Source organism: Meles meles, chromosome 4 (assembly GCF_922984935.1).
Source record: "Meles meles chromosome 4, mMelMel3.1 paternal haplotype, whole genome shotgun sequence".
Classification (NCBI taxonomy): domain Eukaryota; kingdom Metazoa; phylum Chordata; class Mammalia; order Carnivora; family Mustelidae; genus Meles; species Meles meles.
Genome location: NC_060069.1, coordinates 164,331,840 through 164,346,933, shown reverse-complemented (window position 1 = coordinate 164,346,933; position 15,094 = coordinate 164,331,840). Strand labels below are relative to the sequence as shown.

The 15,094-nt window shown below is 58.6% G+C and overlaps 1 protein-coding gene across 1 annotated transcript; it reads left to right on the top strand.

Annotated features, from left to right (window-relative positions):
* The first annotated feature begins 1,104 nt into the window (after window positions 1-1,104).
* Window positions 1,105-13,984, top strand: SPATC1L (spermatogenesis and centriole associated 1 like). The gene is made up of 4 exons (XM_046001345.1): window positions 1,105-1,306; window positions 5,522-5,872; window positions 13,031-13,182; window positions 13,658-13,984. Exons 1-4 carry the CDS (start codon window positions 1,105-1,107, stop codon window positions 13,982-13,984), a joined length of 1,032 nt encoding a protein of 343 aa, XP_045857301.1.
* Window positions 13,985-15,094: the final 1,110 nt, after the last annotated feature.

Here is a 15,094-nt window from a genome sequence, read left to right as displayed (position 1 = left end):
TTCCCCAACCCCCGACTCCAGGATTCTCTGCTTGCAGCACCGTCCTGCCACCTTGGCAGTCTGGGGGAGACGATGGAGGCCCAGCACCCGCAGCCCAGTGCCCTTGATGCTGCGCGTGTCGGGGCTGTGGGGCTGTGGGGGCTGGAGGCCATGCTGCCTCGTGGTCGGACCGTGTCCAGTCCGGAGGAGCAGGAGATGACACGTCCGGGCCTCACAGCGGCAGCGAAGCCCGAGCGAGACCTCTGGAGCTGGGAGCTCAGCTCACGCACCCTCGAGCACTTGGTGGGCGGCGGGCGCTGGGGCGGGCTCAGCCGTGCTCCCACCAGCCGGGGCCTGGAATCTGCCCCTGTGGCGGGGCTCTGAGCACGGGTCTGTGTGGGGTCCGCGTGGTCCTCGGGCCTAGTCGGGCAAGCCTTCCGTTAGGCCCGGTAACGGCCAGTGTTCCACCCGGCCCCAGTCCGGAGCCTTCCTCACAAGGGCGGTGTGGGCGGCAGGCGGCCTCCAACTGCCAGCCCTGTGAGAGCTGGCCTGAGTCCCAGGGCCTGGGGCCTGCTGGGGCCCCCGAGCTCGTCACCCGCTGCCCCTCCTTCCTTAAGTGTGCATCCTGGGGGTGCACCCAACACACGTGGCCGCACACCAGGCACCGGCCCAGTTCTGGGGTGCAGAGGGGGAGCCGCCCGAGAACCGTGTTGGGGGCCGAGGGCTCCTGGGGAGGGACCCACCGGTCCCACGGGGTGAAGGCAGAGGCCCCCGAGGCCCGCACCCCACGGTGTGGATGGCCCGACAGGCCCCTCCGCCCGAGGCTCTGGCTGCTCCTAGGAGGTGCTGGAACAGTCCCGTCGGGCTGAGCGTCCCTCCCCGCGAGCCTGTCCCCGCTTTTCCCACGCGCTCCCTGTCGGCCCCAAGCGGTGTGTCCGCGCTGGTCCCAGGGGCAGGGTCTGCGGGGGAAGCGGGGGGCCCGGCTCTTTAAGGCGACATCACAAGGCTGCGGAAGGCCGGGCCGCCCTGGAGCTCCGGGCCGGGCGTTTCTGGAGCACCCGCGGGCTCTGCGTTTCCACCTCCATGGGGCCGCGGGCCCACACGTGAGCGCAGAAGGCCGTGGCCATGGCCGAGGGCAGCGAGCTGATGAACAGGCTGCTGAGCGAGAACGCGGACCTGAAGAAGCAGGTGCGCCTCCTGAAGGAGAACCAGATGCTGAAGCGCCTGCTCAGCGAGAGCTGCCAGGAGCGCGGCGGCCTCGGGGGCCGGGACCTCTTCTTCACCAAGGGACCCGCCTACCCCGAGGACGGCTCCCCCGGGAGCGCAGGTGAGGCCGCGGGCCGGGGCGGCGGGAGCCGGCCGGCTGCTGGGCTCCGGGAGCCGAGGGGAGGCCGCAGCTCGCGGCCAGGGCCCGGCTGGCTGACGCAGGGGGTCTCGGGCCCGCTTCCTTCCCTCAGGTCTGAGTAAGCCGAGACCTGGCTCCCCATTCTGCTGCGTGTCCTCAGGTAAGGCCCTTCTGGCCATGAAGTCGCATCCAGAAAACGGGGTGGGGGTTAGCCCCACGTCAGGCTGCCACCCACCAGCCCCCCGCACGGAGCTCGTGGGTGCGAAGCCCAGTGAGTCAGCAGGTCCCCGGGGTCCTTCATGGCACCCGGACTCCTTCGGCCTCAAGGGGGACCTGGAGAGGGAGCTCGGAGCAAGCAGGGGGTGGCGGTGGGGGATGGAGGCGGTGGTGGTGGCAGGAGGGGACAGTGACGCCCAGAGGGGCAGTTGGAGAAAGCCCTGGTCCCCACCAGTGCTGAGCTCCCACCAGCAGCCCAGGCACATGCTTGTCACCAGAAGCCTGCGGAGGCAGACCGGCCTCCCAGGGCCTTGACATCCCAACACGGGGCTCCGTGTTGCCTTCTGGGGCCACCAGGGGTGCCCTTGGGCGGTGCTGTCCTGAGAATCGGGTCAGGCTGTGGCCTCCTCTGACGACTCAGAGCCACCCCTGGTCTGCAGCAGCAGGAGCCCCAGGGCCCTCCTTCCTTACCCCCCCCAACTCCCGGCGCCTGGTCGGCAAAGGTGTGGACTCTGACTCTGGCCGAGTCCCTTGGGGGGGACACCGGTCAGGGCCTTACTGGGGTGGAGTCTCTGGGGTGGCAGCTGGCACCCTGCCCGTGGGTCACCCCCGACAAGCCCAGACCTCGCAGGACACCAGTCTTAGCAGGAGCTCCTCGGGCCACCAGGCCTTCCCAGTTTGGGAGCCCCGGCCATCCTCGGGGAGGGGCCATCCCATGCCCGGGGCTTTGGGACGTGGCCTCCGGGCCTGGCCCTGGCCCTCAGGCTGCTGGAGGACTGGAGTTTGGAGGTGCGCTTGCACGGCGGCGGAGTTCAAGGGCAGAAGGGAGCTGCCCCAGCAACAGCTCACATCTCTCACGGTCCCCTACCATCTGCCTTCAAAGCAGGGCGCGTCTGAAAGCCCGTTTTCTCTGTTCAACCACATGAGCCGGCGGCAAACGCACAAATGCCCCGGGAGCTGTAGCGTCCAGGCCGGCCCCGGGTCCTGCCCCATTCCCGCGGGCAGTCACTGCCGGCCTTTTCCTGACTTTCTCCCTGGAACGCGTGGTGGGTGTGTGCACGTGCCTGTCGGGCATTGGCGGGGCTTCCCCGCGCCGGGCTGAGCTGTGTGCACGTCGATGTCCCCACGGTCCCCACCAGGCCAGCCAGGGCACAGCAGACCTGCCGCCGGGGTCACGGCGGGAAACCCTGGAGTCCGGGGCTGGGGACTATGAACTGTTGAAGTGGCCGCTGCTGGACACGCTCCACCAGCCCGCAGCGCCGGCACCCTGGACACCGCCGGGGCCCCTCGCGACCCCCGGCCACACACCCCGTGCTCCCGGGGAAGGCGCCCGGCTCCCGCACCAGCCGCTACCTGCACGCCGCTCGGTTTTTCGGTCTATTTGCTCCGAGTCTACACCCCCACCGCGTGCCCAGGACCACTTTAGAGGAGGTCACGGTGTGTGCTGGTTAATTACGCCTTTGTCTTTGCCCTTGGTTCTCAGAACCCTGGCATCGGCGGCCGGCAGGGGAGCCTGGGGTGGGGGCTCGCAGGCTGGGCACTGGGAGGACGCTTCTAGACCTTTCTAAAGAGCAAGAAAAATCGAAACCGACCCCGGTGTGGCTGTGGTGGGGTGCCCTCGGCTGTGGCCCGCGGACCGCTCCATCCGGAGGCCTGGGGCCGGGAGCTCAGGCGGTGCCCTGGAGCCCGCCGGGATGGGGCTTCCCTCAGGATCCCGGGACTCTGCTCCTACGGGAGTCTGGGCTTCGGTTTTCCGTCTGTGGTTTCCTGTGTGGGAGTTCGGCACCCGAGCTGTGACCAGTTTACGACATCCATCATGCAGGCTCTCACGTCCCAGTGTCCCGCCCTAGCTCCTGCGGTGTGGCGACTAGGAGTCGCTTGGAACCTGAAGGACCTTACTGTCAGGCCCGTGCCCTCGGAGCACAGTGGTTTTGTAACGTCTAGATTTTTCTTCTTTGCCTATTGGTCCATTTAGATTTTCTGCTTCTTACTGAGTCGTCGAGAAGCACCTTCCCGCCGAGCTCTCACGTTGCTGGGGTCCTGGGGTGGTGCGGTGACCCCCACCCCTCCTGAAGCCGCTTTTCTCCTCCCGTTTCATCGCCGTGTTTTCTGTTTCCACAAAGTCACTGTCCGCAGCTTTGCCCTGTGGACGCTCCGTGGGGCTCCCCCGGGTACTCCTGCGCTCGTGTCTGCTGCGTCTAGATTTTCTGTTCAGGAGTTCCTCTTCGTGTCCTGGTCGGAATGTTAAACTTTTTGATGATTTTTAAAAGTAATTAAAGCATTTACACTCCTAATTTCAATCCAAATACAGTTTTGGTGTCCTGACGTCGTCACGCACGGTGTTGTGATCTTCTCGTTGCTCAGTAACGGTTTCTTCGTTTCTTCCTTGATGTGACCCTTACTTGGGCGAGCGCTTTCCCGCTGAGGACACGGAATTTTGTGCCGACGCTTCTTAGTCATTTATAGCTTCCCCGAAACGTAACCTGCAAATGTGCGCTTTTTGGACTTGACTGACGATTAAAAATTGTTGTTTTAATGCCGACCAACTTCACTGGACGCTTGTGACGGCGGATCGCCGCTCACTGAACAGGAGCGAAAGGAAGCCCAGGCCCGCGGAGCACGGCAGAAGCCCCTTCAGAACAGGCCCGCGGAAGGTCGCGCAGCCGCTGCCCCTGCGTGAGGAGCCCGTGCGGGCGGACGGGAGGCAAGACCTCCTGAGGGCGGTTCTTTGTTTCGAAGGCTTGTTTCTGGGAGGACGTTGGCGGAGGCTGATTAGGTGTTCCCGAGGAGGTAGTTTTTCAGATACAATTTTTCTTTTTTTTGAAGTTCTATTCACGTAAGTAACCTCCACCCCAGCAACCCCGAGACCAAGGGCTGTCCCCTCCGCGAGCCAGCCGCGCCCTGCCCGTTCTCCGTCACAGCTCCTGAGACACTGCTTTCCGAGCAAACATTCGCCTCATCGCTAGGAGAGCAAGTGTGTCGTATGGGAAGAGGGAAGGATTTTATAATCACAGAAAGAATCAATCGGTTCAAGTGGATGACATTGTAATTTGAAAATTCTGCACGACAGGTCCGTATGAAACATGAAAATGCAAGCAGGGCACGGACGGGGAGAAGGCGCGTCAGCACTTTCCGCCAACTAGAGCCGCAAGAGCCGTTGCATATAGAGTCCTCAGGCCCTACCTGCCCCCCAGAAAGCTAGGAGGAGCCGAGAAAAGGCAGAGAGGATTCCCCTCGAGAAAACCCGAGGGGCTAATAAGCATTTGACAAGGTGCTCAGTGCCACCGGGGACTAGGGAAAAGCCATGTGGTGTCATCGGCCTGGTCTTTGCTTACCGAGGACCGGCGAAGCTGCGGGGGGTCTACATTCTACTCGTGTAGGACTCAGAGAAAGTGCCGGGCACGCCCGAGCCCGGCGCAGACCCCGCAGGGTGCTCCCTGAGCAAAGAGGCCATCAGGGGATGCTGATCATAGCTTTGCTTTTCGAGGAAACCAGGAACTGTCCTCATGTCTATCCCCAGAGCGACAGATGTGAAAATTGCTGTGTGTGTGTGTGTGTGTGTGTGTGTGAGAGAGACACTGGCAGGAACTGGTTACATGTCTCAGGTAAGCAACCTGGCGACTCAGCATGGATAAACTCCCACAAAGCCGGGGCCGAAGGGTACGGGGCAGAACAAACCACGTATAGGACGGCACCACCTACGCGAGCTTCTAAAAGTAGATCCGGGTCCCTCGGGACTGTGTGTGGATGGACGGGTGGGCAGGAAGCGCACGCAGGCCCGCACGCTCGCCCCACCAACGAACGTGAGGCTGGCGGCTCCCTTCCTTCCAGGGCCATCTTCTCTGGGGGGAGGAGGAGGGCCCTGAGGCACGGGGTAGGGTGTCATCGCCAGAGGCTGGGCATGCGGGAGTTTTTCCGTATTCTCTCCCTCCTCACGGATGCTTCGGGAACACAGCCTGACCGCCCCTCCCCCCACCCCAGTTGCAGACTTTGGAAGGTTCGCCAGTGCCCCCGACGCACCCTCCCAGCTGCAGACGTCCTCCCTGGAGGACCTGCTGTGCTCGCACGCCCCCATCTCCAGTGAGGACGACGCTTCCCCCGGCTGTGCCACCTCCAGCCAGGTGCCCTTCAAGACTTTCCTCAGTTCCCCCGAGCTGCGTGTGCCCCGAGGCACTGACAGGAAACTGTCCCCACTCCTGAGCCCCTTGCAGGACCCGCTGGCGGACAAGACCCTGCTGGAGCCCAGGGAGATGGTCCGGCCCAAGAAAGTGTGCTTCTCGGAGAGCAGCCTGCCCTCTGGGGACAGGACCAGGAGGAGCTACTACCTTAACGGTACGGCCCAGCAAGGGGTGGGCACCGGGGCGGGCACCGGGGTGTGGGGGCAGGCAGCTGGTGGGGGGTGGGGGAGGGGGCTGGTGGCCCGCTGGCCGGAGCGTCTCCATTTTCCAGCAGAGGGAGAAGAGTGTGGCTGGGCGGTCAGGGTCTGGGGCTGCTTCTGTTGAAATGTTTTGTCTCTAAGGGGCGCCTGGGTGGCTCAGTGGGTTAAAGCCTCTGCCTTCGGCTCAGGTCATGATCTCAGGGTCCTGGGATTGAGCCCCGCATCAGGCTCTCTGCTCAGCAGGAAGTCTGCTTCCCTCCTCTCTCTCTGCCTGCCTCTCTGCCTACTTGTGATCTCTGTCTGTGAAATAAATAAAATCTTTAAAAAAAAATGTTTTGTCTCTTAAAAAAAATGAGTTGCTTTCTTCGTCCTCTTCATATAGTCCGCACACAAGTCCCTTTCTGGGCATAAGCTTTGCAAACGCATCTGTGGCTTTTCCATTTGCACAAGTGTTCTTGGAAGAGAAAAACTGTTTAATTTGATGAAGTCTGGTTTATTGATTTTTTTTATTTTATAGAGTTCATGCTTGTTCTGTCCTATTTAAGAAATCTTTGTCACACTGAAGGTCACAAAGATTCCCTCCTGTGTGTTTTTCTAGAAGTTTTATGGGTTCAGGTTTTACATTTAGGTTTCAGATCAATTTCAAGTCGGTTTTGGTACACGGTATGAGATTCGCGCTAGAAGCTGCTTCCAGCACCAGGGCTCAGAAAGACGATTTCTTTCTCCACTGAGTTGCCTCCCTTTCTGTCCATGTATGTGTGTGTGTATTTCTGGATCCTCCATGATATTCTATTTATCTGTCCGTGTTGGTTCCGATGCGCGCTGTCTCGATTACCGTAGCTTTAGGGTAAGACTGTTCGCCAGGTAGTCTATGTCCTGCAACTTTGCTTTCCATTTTTGAAGTTGTTCTGGCTATTTTAGGTCCTTTGCGTTTCCACGTGAATTTTAGAATCAACTTTTTTTCCTTTAAGATTTCTTTCTTTCTTTTAGAAGTGGGGAGGGGCAGAGTGAGAGGGAGAATGAAACTCAAGCAGACTTGCCACTGCATGAAGCCAATGTGGGGCTTGATCCCACCACCCTGAGATCAGACCTGTGCCGAAATCAAGAGCCAGATGCCCAACTGACTGAGCCACCCTCAAGCTGTGCCCCTCAGCTTGTCCGTTTTTACAAAAAATTTGCTGAGAGTTTGGGGTTGCCTAGCGTCTACAGATTGATTAGGTCAATTTTCACAGAAATGACACCTTTATAATATTGAACTTTGGGAGCCATGAATACTGTGTATCTCTCTATTTCTCTTGTTGTCTAAAAATTTCCACAATGTTTATAGTTTTCTAAGTTTAGTCTTGCACGTTTTTGTTAAATTGGCCCCTTAGTATTTTCACATGTTTGATGCTATAGGAAGTAGTATTGCCTTTATCATTATCAATTTCTGATTGTTCATTTCTAGTATATAATAGCACAATTGATTTTTGTATATCTATTCCTGTGGTGGTTAATTTTGTCAACTTGACTGGGCCATGAAGTACCCAGATATTTAGTCAGACATTCTGGGTGTTTCTGTGAAAGCATTGAAAGAAAATGAGTTTAACATTTAATTCAATAGGCTGAATAAGCACAGTGCCCTCCCAGTGTGGGTGGGCCTCGTCTAATCAGCTGAAGGTCGACTAGGACAAAAAGGCTGATTTCTACCCTGAGGAAGAGAGAATTCCTCCTGTCTAACTTTGGACTTGAACTGTAACATCACTTTTTCTTGAATTGTAAGCCTGCAGTACTCTGGACTGAAACCACACCGTTGGTTCTCTTGGTTCTCAGACCTACAAAGTTAGCCTAGAGCAACATTTTCAGTCCCCCCACATCTTTACTTGCTGACTCAGCTTGCAGATCTTGAGACTTGTTAGTCTCCATAATCATGTGAGCTGATTCCTTACACACACACACACACACACACACACACACACACACACACCCTGTTGGTTCTGTTTCAATTTCTCTGGAGAACCCTGACAAAATATGACCTTGTATCTTGCAACCTTACTGAAGTCATTTATGTATTCTAGATTTATTGTTCTAGATTTTTGTGGATTCCTTAGGATATCCTTAGGAAATCCTGTGTCATTTGGGAATAAAGACAAGTTTCTATTTTCATTTCTAGTTTGTATTCCTTTTATTTTTTCTTGTCTTATTGCTTTGACTAGAACCTCTAGCACATGTTGAATAGAAATGGTGACAGTGGACATTTTTGTGTTTTCCGTATTTAGTCAGAAAGCATTCAGTCTGGGGCGCCTGTGTGGCTCAGTGGGTTAAAGCCTCTGCTTTCGGCTCAGGTCACGATCCCAGGGTCCTGGGATCAAGCCCCGCATCGGGCTCTCTGCTCAGCAGGGAGCCTGCTTCCTCCTCTCTCTGCCTGCCTCTCTGCCTACTTGTGATCTCTGTCTGTCAAATAAATAAATAAAATCTTAAAAAAAAAAAAAAGAAAACATTCATTCTGTCACTGCTAAGTATGATGTTAGCTCAGGTCTCTGTAGACGTCCTTTATCAGGTTGAGGAACTGCCCTTTAATTCCTAGTTTCCTAAGAGTTATAATGAATGGATATTGGATTTGTCAAGTGCTTTTTCTGCATCTAATAAGATGAGCATTTGTTTTTATTTGTAGTCTATACCTGGTAATATTGTTAATTAAACTGATTTAAAAAAAAAAGATTTTTATTTTTAAGTAATCTCTACACCCAGTGTGGGACTTGAACTCACAACCTCAAGATCCAGAGTCACATACTTTACTGACTGAGCCAACCAGGCTCCCCACATTGATTGATTTTTGAATCATAAACCAAACTTGCATTCCTAAGATAAACCCCACTTGGTCATCCTGTATTACACTTTTTCGTATTGTTGGATTTAATTTTCCTAAACTTTTGTTGAGAATTTTTGCTGTCTATGGGGGATATTGGCCTACAGTTTTCTTTTAATGTCATTTTTTTGTTTTGGTACTGGGTTAATGTTGAGTTCAGTGAATGAGGTGGAAAGGGCTCCATCCTCTTCAATCACCTGGAAGAGTTGATATAGAATTGGTATTATTTACTCTTCAAAAGATTTTATTTATTTATTTATTTGACAGAGAGAGAGAGATCACAAGCAGGCAGAGAGGCAGGCAGAGAGAGAGGAGGAAGCAGGCTCCCCGCTGAGCAGAGATTCCCGATGTGGGGCTCAGTCCCAGGACCCTGAGGTCATGACCTGAGCCAAAGGCAGAGGCTTCACCCACTGAGCCACCAGGCACCCCTATTATTTACTGTTTAGATATTTGGTGAAACTCACCACAGAAACCACCTGAGCCTTTAATTTTCTTTGTAGGAATGTTTCCCCTGCTGTAAATTCAGCTTTCTTAGTTGATATACAGCTATTCAAATGATCTATTTCTTCTCGAGGGAGCTTTGGCAGTTTACTTACAATAATGAACTTTTGTGGGTTTTTTTTTTTAACTTTTGTGTTTTTTAAGGAATTGGTCCATTTCATCCATCTTGTCAAAATTTTTTAGCACAGAATTGTTCCTAATGTTCCATTATTACCCTTTTAGCCTCTGTAGGATCTGCGGTGATACCATCTCCACTTGTGATGGCAACAGTCTTTGTCTTCTTTCTCTTTCCCCGGATATGCTAGAGGTTTGTTAATGTTGTCGACTTTTTCTTTGAAGAAGAGATTTTTGGGTGGATCTTGGAAGACCCAGGTTGGACTAGAAATGATTTCTAGAACATATCAGGCGTATAGCACTTATTCATCTAAGTTATGCTTGTAAGACAGGGCTGGGGAGAGAGACTGGCTCCGGCGGGGACGCGTAGTGATAGGGAAGGGAGTTGGCAGTCCGCGCCGCCGCGCCCCTCCTGCACCCTGACGAGCTGCTTTGCTGTCAGCCTGTTCTCCGCCCTAACTCCCGGGAAGCTTCTGCAGCCTTGCAGAGTGACGAGGGAGGGAACGCACCACGGCTGCGCCGCCCCTGCTGAAAGGCAGCGAGGAGGACCTGTGGCTGCAAACGCGTGTCGGCCCACGGACCAGACGTCTTCATGTTGCTGAGACGGCAGTGGTTCCGCACTGATCTGCGAGCTCAGCAGAAATCCCCGTCAAAATCCCGGCCGGCTTCCTTGCAGAAACGGACAAACATCTTGAAATCAGACGGAGAGGTAAGGGACCCAGACGAGGCTAACGAGTCTTGAGAAAGGAGAACGACCCTGGAGGACCCACGCTTTCCAGCTCCGCAACTCGCTGCAACGCTGCAGCACCGCCAGCCGTGGGCGTCCGAAGGCCCGGCGTGCGGAGACCAGCGGAGCAGAACGGAGAGTCCGCAACCAAGCCCAAGCACCCGCAGGCTTCCTGTGCAAGACGGTACGACGGGGAGAGGACGGTCTTTGCAACAGACGGTGCTGGGACGAGTGTGCAAACACACACACGGGAGCACAGCCGGCTCTCGCTCCACAAGTGAAAAGTAACTCAAAATGTATCAAAGACTTGAAAAATCTGAAAGAGCCAAAGCCATAAAACTCTTAGAGGAAAACACAGAGATAAAACCTACGACCGTGGATCGGGCGAGAGACTTTCAGATGTGACCCCAAAGCACGAGCCACAGAAGGATAAGTCTATACTCTGGGCTTTCCAGAAGCCAACACGTGCACATTCGAAGGAACAATGTCGAGAAAGCGAATTCCACCCACGGAGCAGGAGAAGATACTTGCCCGTCGGACGTGGAGGTGCTGGCGTCTGATATCCGAGAACTCTCCGAGTTCTCCGAGTTCATCGGAAGATGAGCCAAGACCACAGCGGAACATGTGCCCGAAGAGGACACGCGAGCGGAGGACAAGCGCAGGAAGAGACACCCGGTATCGCGGGACCACAGCACCCCAAGACGCCGCCGCACGCCCCGGGGGGCTGCCGCAAAAACGAGGGACAGACACAGGCATTGGTGACAAAGTGGCGATGTTGGAACGCACCTACGTTGTTGCTGTAGACACGGTTTGCCGTTTCACCAGAAATTAAACGTAGAATCGCCACGTGTCCCAGAGTCCCAGACTGAGAACGTCTGACCACGCAGAGGTTTTCACATGAGGGTCCAGCGGCCTTGTCTTCTACCCCCGAGCCTGTCGGCAACAGAGGCATCACCGGGATGGGGTCCGGCCACACGACGCGGTGTTCCTCAGCGTGGGCGGGAATGCAGCGCTGTCCTGGCTGGCGTGTGGATGGAGCGCGGGGACAGCTGCATGGACGCCAGACCCGGGGCCACATGCTGTGTGACGACACGGGGGGTGTCCGGCACAGACGCATCCCCAGGGACCAGAAGCACACTGGGGTTCTCAGGGGCGGGCGTGTGACCGCGGCGGGTGTGGTTTTGTTTCGGCCCCGGGTCGCAGTGGCCACCGTGCGACGCTGTGGGTGCAGAAGGACATCTGAATCGCGCACTTGAAGAGGGAATTTTGTGCTGTGTGAACTGTCACTCAGAAACGATATTCGGGGAGGTGCAGGGCTGCGTCGGGTGCCACGGCCCATCCTGCGGCTCCCGTCTGTGGCCCCTGTCCCCAGCATGTCACACCAGCCTTTTTCCTCGGCCTCAGGAGCCTCAGCTCGTCGCAGGCGTCCCCCACCAGGGGACCCTTCATCCTCAGGCCCCGCCCACCGCCACCACACGTGGCTGTGGCATGTGGCTCAGATGGGTCCCTCGCCTAGGGCATCCACACCCTTGGGGCCCCTCCCACTCCCCAGCCTGCTCCCCTCCCCCATCCTCCCTGGCCATCTGGTGGCCCCGGGTCAGCCGCCTCCCCTGGGAGGAGCTAAGAAGCGGGGCTTCGGGCTGGTAGGTGCTGGGAGGGACCACCTTGCTCCCGGGGTGTGACTGGCCGGGCAGCCTGCTGGCCCCGGCGCTTAGGTGGCCCCCGGCCCAGGACGAGGCCAAGGAAGGCAGAGACCTGCCACGGCCGCAGGCACAGTCGGTCCCGGCCCCGCAGCGTTCACAGCCCAGACGGCTGCGCAGGGGCCTCTCCGGGGCTGCAGTGGGGCGTCCTGAGCATTGGGGCTCTAGCCTCTGTGGGTCACGTGGTCTGTGCACGCACGGCCTGCCCACCGGCTAGACCCCGCCGGCGGCTCCGGGTCTGCGCCCCGGAGGGTCGGCCTCATGCTCGGGTTTGGAAAAGCCCAGGGGCTTGAAAGGCTCTGCAAACGGGTGTGTTGCTGTCCCTCGTGGGGTGAAAGCGTGGACGGCGGAGGCCACAGGAGGCTGGGGCGCCGTCGGTGGAGGGGCTCCGGCGTGCAGGCTGGGCTCGCTCGGGTGTCTCGCTGTCACACCCCCCAACCGGGTGTTTGCGGGAGCACACGCTCTGAAGGGTGCTGGTGCGGCCCACGGCTCAGGGCGCAGAGGCCGCTGTGCGGGGCCAGGTTGGAAAGCAGGTGGGGATGGGAGGTTGGTGGTCAGGGAGACCGTGGAAAGCAGGCCCCCCCAACCCGGCGCCCTCTCCACGCGTGCAGGGAGGACCCGTGTTACTGAGCACACCCGAAGCCTGCGTGTGACGCCAGGCTCCCTAACCCGCCTGCGCCCGAGAGCTGGGCTCTGCGCGTTCCCAAGCTAACGGGCACCCTGCCCTCAGGAAGAGGGGGCCACGTCCGGGCCACTGAGCGCATCTGGGCGTGGGGGAGGGACCTCTGGCGAGCAGGGGTCCCCTTTGACCCAGGTGCCTGGGCAGCCTTCGCTGGTGCTGGGGTGGCGGTTGGGGGCACAAGACAGTCGTGGGCTGTAGGAACAAGCTTTTAAGGAAGCTTCCGTCCATCAGAGCGGCAGAGAGAGAGGACGTAGGATCGCAGGCCACTCAGGTTGCTCTAAGAGAAGAGGACAGGTCCCACTCCCTTTTGGCAACAGGAAAGTCAAAGTTTTCTTCTCCATTTGTATGAATCCTCGCCGCTGGGGGTAGGGAAGCAGTGAAGGAGGGGCACAGCAGTTTCACCCCAAACCTGCACGGGCTGCGCTTAGGTTGGTCCTTTTGCTAAAATGGACGCCTGGGCGCCAGGAGGAGGAAGGCAGGTGGCCCCGACGGCCTGTGTCCTGCACCCTCGGCCCGTCTCAGCAGCTCCACTCCCCACAGAGATCCAGAGCTTCTCCAGCGCGGAGAAGGACGGGCGTGTAGTCGGGGAGATCGCCTTCCAGCTGGACCGGCGCATCCTGGCCTATGTCTTCCCAGGGGTGACCCGGCTGTATGGTTTCACCGTGTCCAACATCCCCGAGAAGATCAAGCAGGTGGGCCTCTATGCCCTGGGGTCCCCTCCCTGCCCTGATCCTTACCTGCGGGGGGCCCCTCATGACCCCAGGGCGCCGCCCTGCTGCAAGTTGCCCTCCTATCCCAGGGTCCCGTCCCTACCCTGGGTCCTCTCACTGCCAGGTCCCCTCCCTTGCTGCAGGACCCCCCCTCCCCTTGCTGCCCTGGGGGAAGGGTCCCCTGGATGCCTCATCACCGTGGTGCCCACGCTGCTGAGGGCCTGCAGGTGGCTGAGGGCTGTAGAGGTCCCCGTGGGACAGGGTGCAAGGAGCCCCCAGCCGCTGGTGGCCAGGACAGTCTCAGCAGAGGCCCCCTCTGCACTAGGGGTGGAGCTCCGCGCTCCTCTCGACCCGACCCCATCTGCCCGGGGCCGCTCAGCGGGGCAGGGGGCTGGGCTCTGGGTGCGTGTCCCGGTGCCCGCAGCCCCCCCAGGAAGCCCGGTCGCTGCGCCCGCAGACGTCCGTCAAGTCCCTGGACGGGTCGGTGGACGAGAAGAAGCTGCGCGAGCTGACGCACCGCTACCTGACGCTCACGGCGCGCCTGGAGAGGCTGGGCTACAACCGCGACGTGCACCCGGTGTTCAGCGAGTTCCTCATCAACACCTACGGCATCCTCAAGCAGCGGCCCGACCTGCGCGCCAACCCGCTGCACAGCAGCCCGGCCGCGCTGCGCAAGCTGGTCATCGACGTGGTGCCCCCCAAGTTCCTGGGCGACTCGCTGCTGCTGCTCACCTGCCTGTGCGAGCTCTCCAAGGAGGACCACAAGCCGCTCTTTGCCTGGTGAGCCCGCCCCGGCGCCTGCCACGCCTTTCCTGCAATAAACGTGTTTGTTCCAAACCCGGGGGCCGCGTGCCTCCTGCGTGTCCCCTCCGGCCAGGGGAAGGGCCGCGTCCACCGACGGAGCGCCCAGGGCCGCAGGCGCCGCGGCAGGCGCCTCTCTCCGCCCCGGGGCCGTGCACCCCAGGCGCCCAGCCCGCCCGCCGCCCACACCCGCGCGGCACGGTCGCACCTTATTAAAATAATCTGTTTACCTGTGTGCCTTTCCCTTTGGCTCTTTGAGGGCATGGAGAGCGCCGCGGGAGGTGCCCACCCGCATTGGTGGAAGGAAGCCTGGCCAGAGCCTCGAGGGGAGGGGCTGTGGCTCAGGCTGGGCTCCCAGACCCTCAAGCGCTCGGACCTCCCACTGGGCGGTCTCTATCTCCTCCTGCCCGAAGGGGCCAGCAGCTGGTTTCCCAAACGCAGATCCTGAGGCAAGGATCCTGCAGGCAGGACAGCTATAGAAACTGCAGGGCCCAGTGTGCAGTGAAGACACCAGTCCCTTGTTCCACAGTAGGGATTTCAGACCGCAGGGGCAGCACAGTGGCACAGAGAGGAGGGCCCCTGCTGCTGTGTGGGTTCCCGGGGAGTCTTTATTTGGGATCTGATGCCCCCCCCCACCACTGGAGTCATCAGGTTCCTCTCTTTCCTGAGGTCTTGAGAACGACTGGTGACCCCCTGGACCCACAGTCAGGCGGAGGACCTGGGGCTGGCACCCTCCTGGGCCTTGGCTGTGATTGGAGGGTCTCTGGTTGCTCCTCTGCTGTGTTTGGGAGGATGACAGTGTTGGGGTGTCTGGACTGACTCCAGCTGGGGCAGCCTGTCCCCCGGTCCTCACCACCTCGTGTGTCCCAGAGGTCCCAGCACCTTAGGATATGCTCTCGTCAGCTTGGGCAGCCAGAGCAAGCACCAGGAGCAGCGTGGCTCAGGTGACTCGGTGGAGACTGGGTGTCCTAGGTCGAGGCCTTCCCGCCGACGGTTCCTCCTGAGACTGTCTCCTGGGCGCACGGATGCCGTCTTCTCCCTGTGTCCTCACGTGCTTGTCCCTGAGCCTGTCTGTTTCCCTTTCGTTATGAGG

What these genes read in the sequence shown, in the direction of transcription:
- SPATC1L (XM_046001345.1), top strand. Translation starts at nt 1,105, where the DNA reads ATGGCCGAGGGCAGCGAGCTGATGAACAGGCTGCTGAGCGAGAACGCG. An exon ending in CGGCTCCCCCGGGAGCGCAG is followed by an intron (nt 1,307 to 5,521) that starts GTGAGGCCGCGG and finishes CCCCCACCCCAG; the next exon opens with TTGCAGACTTTGGAAGGTTC. An exon ending in GAGGAGCTACTACCTTAACG is followed by an intron (nt 5,873 to 13,030) that starts GTACGGCCCAGC and finishes CACTCCCCACAG; the next exon opens with AGATCCAGAGCTTCTCCAGC.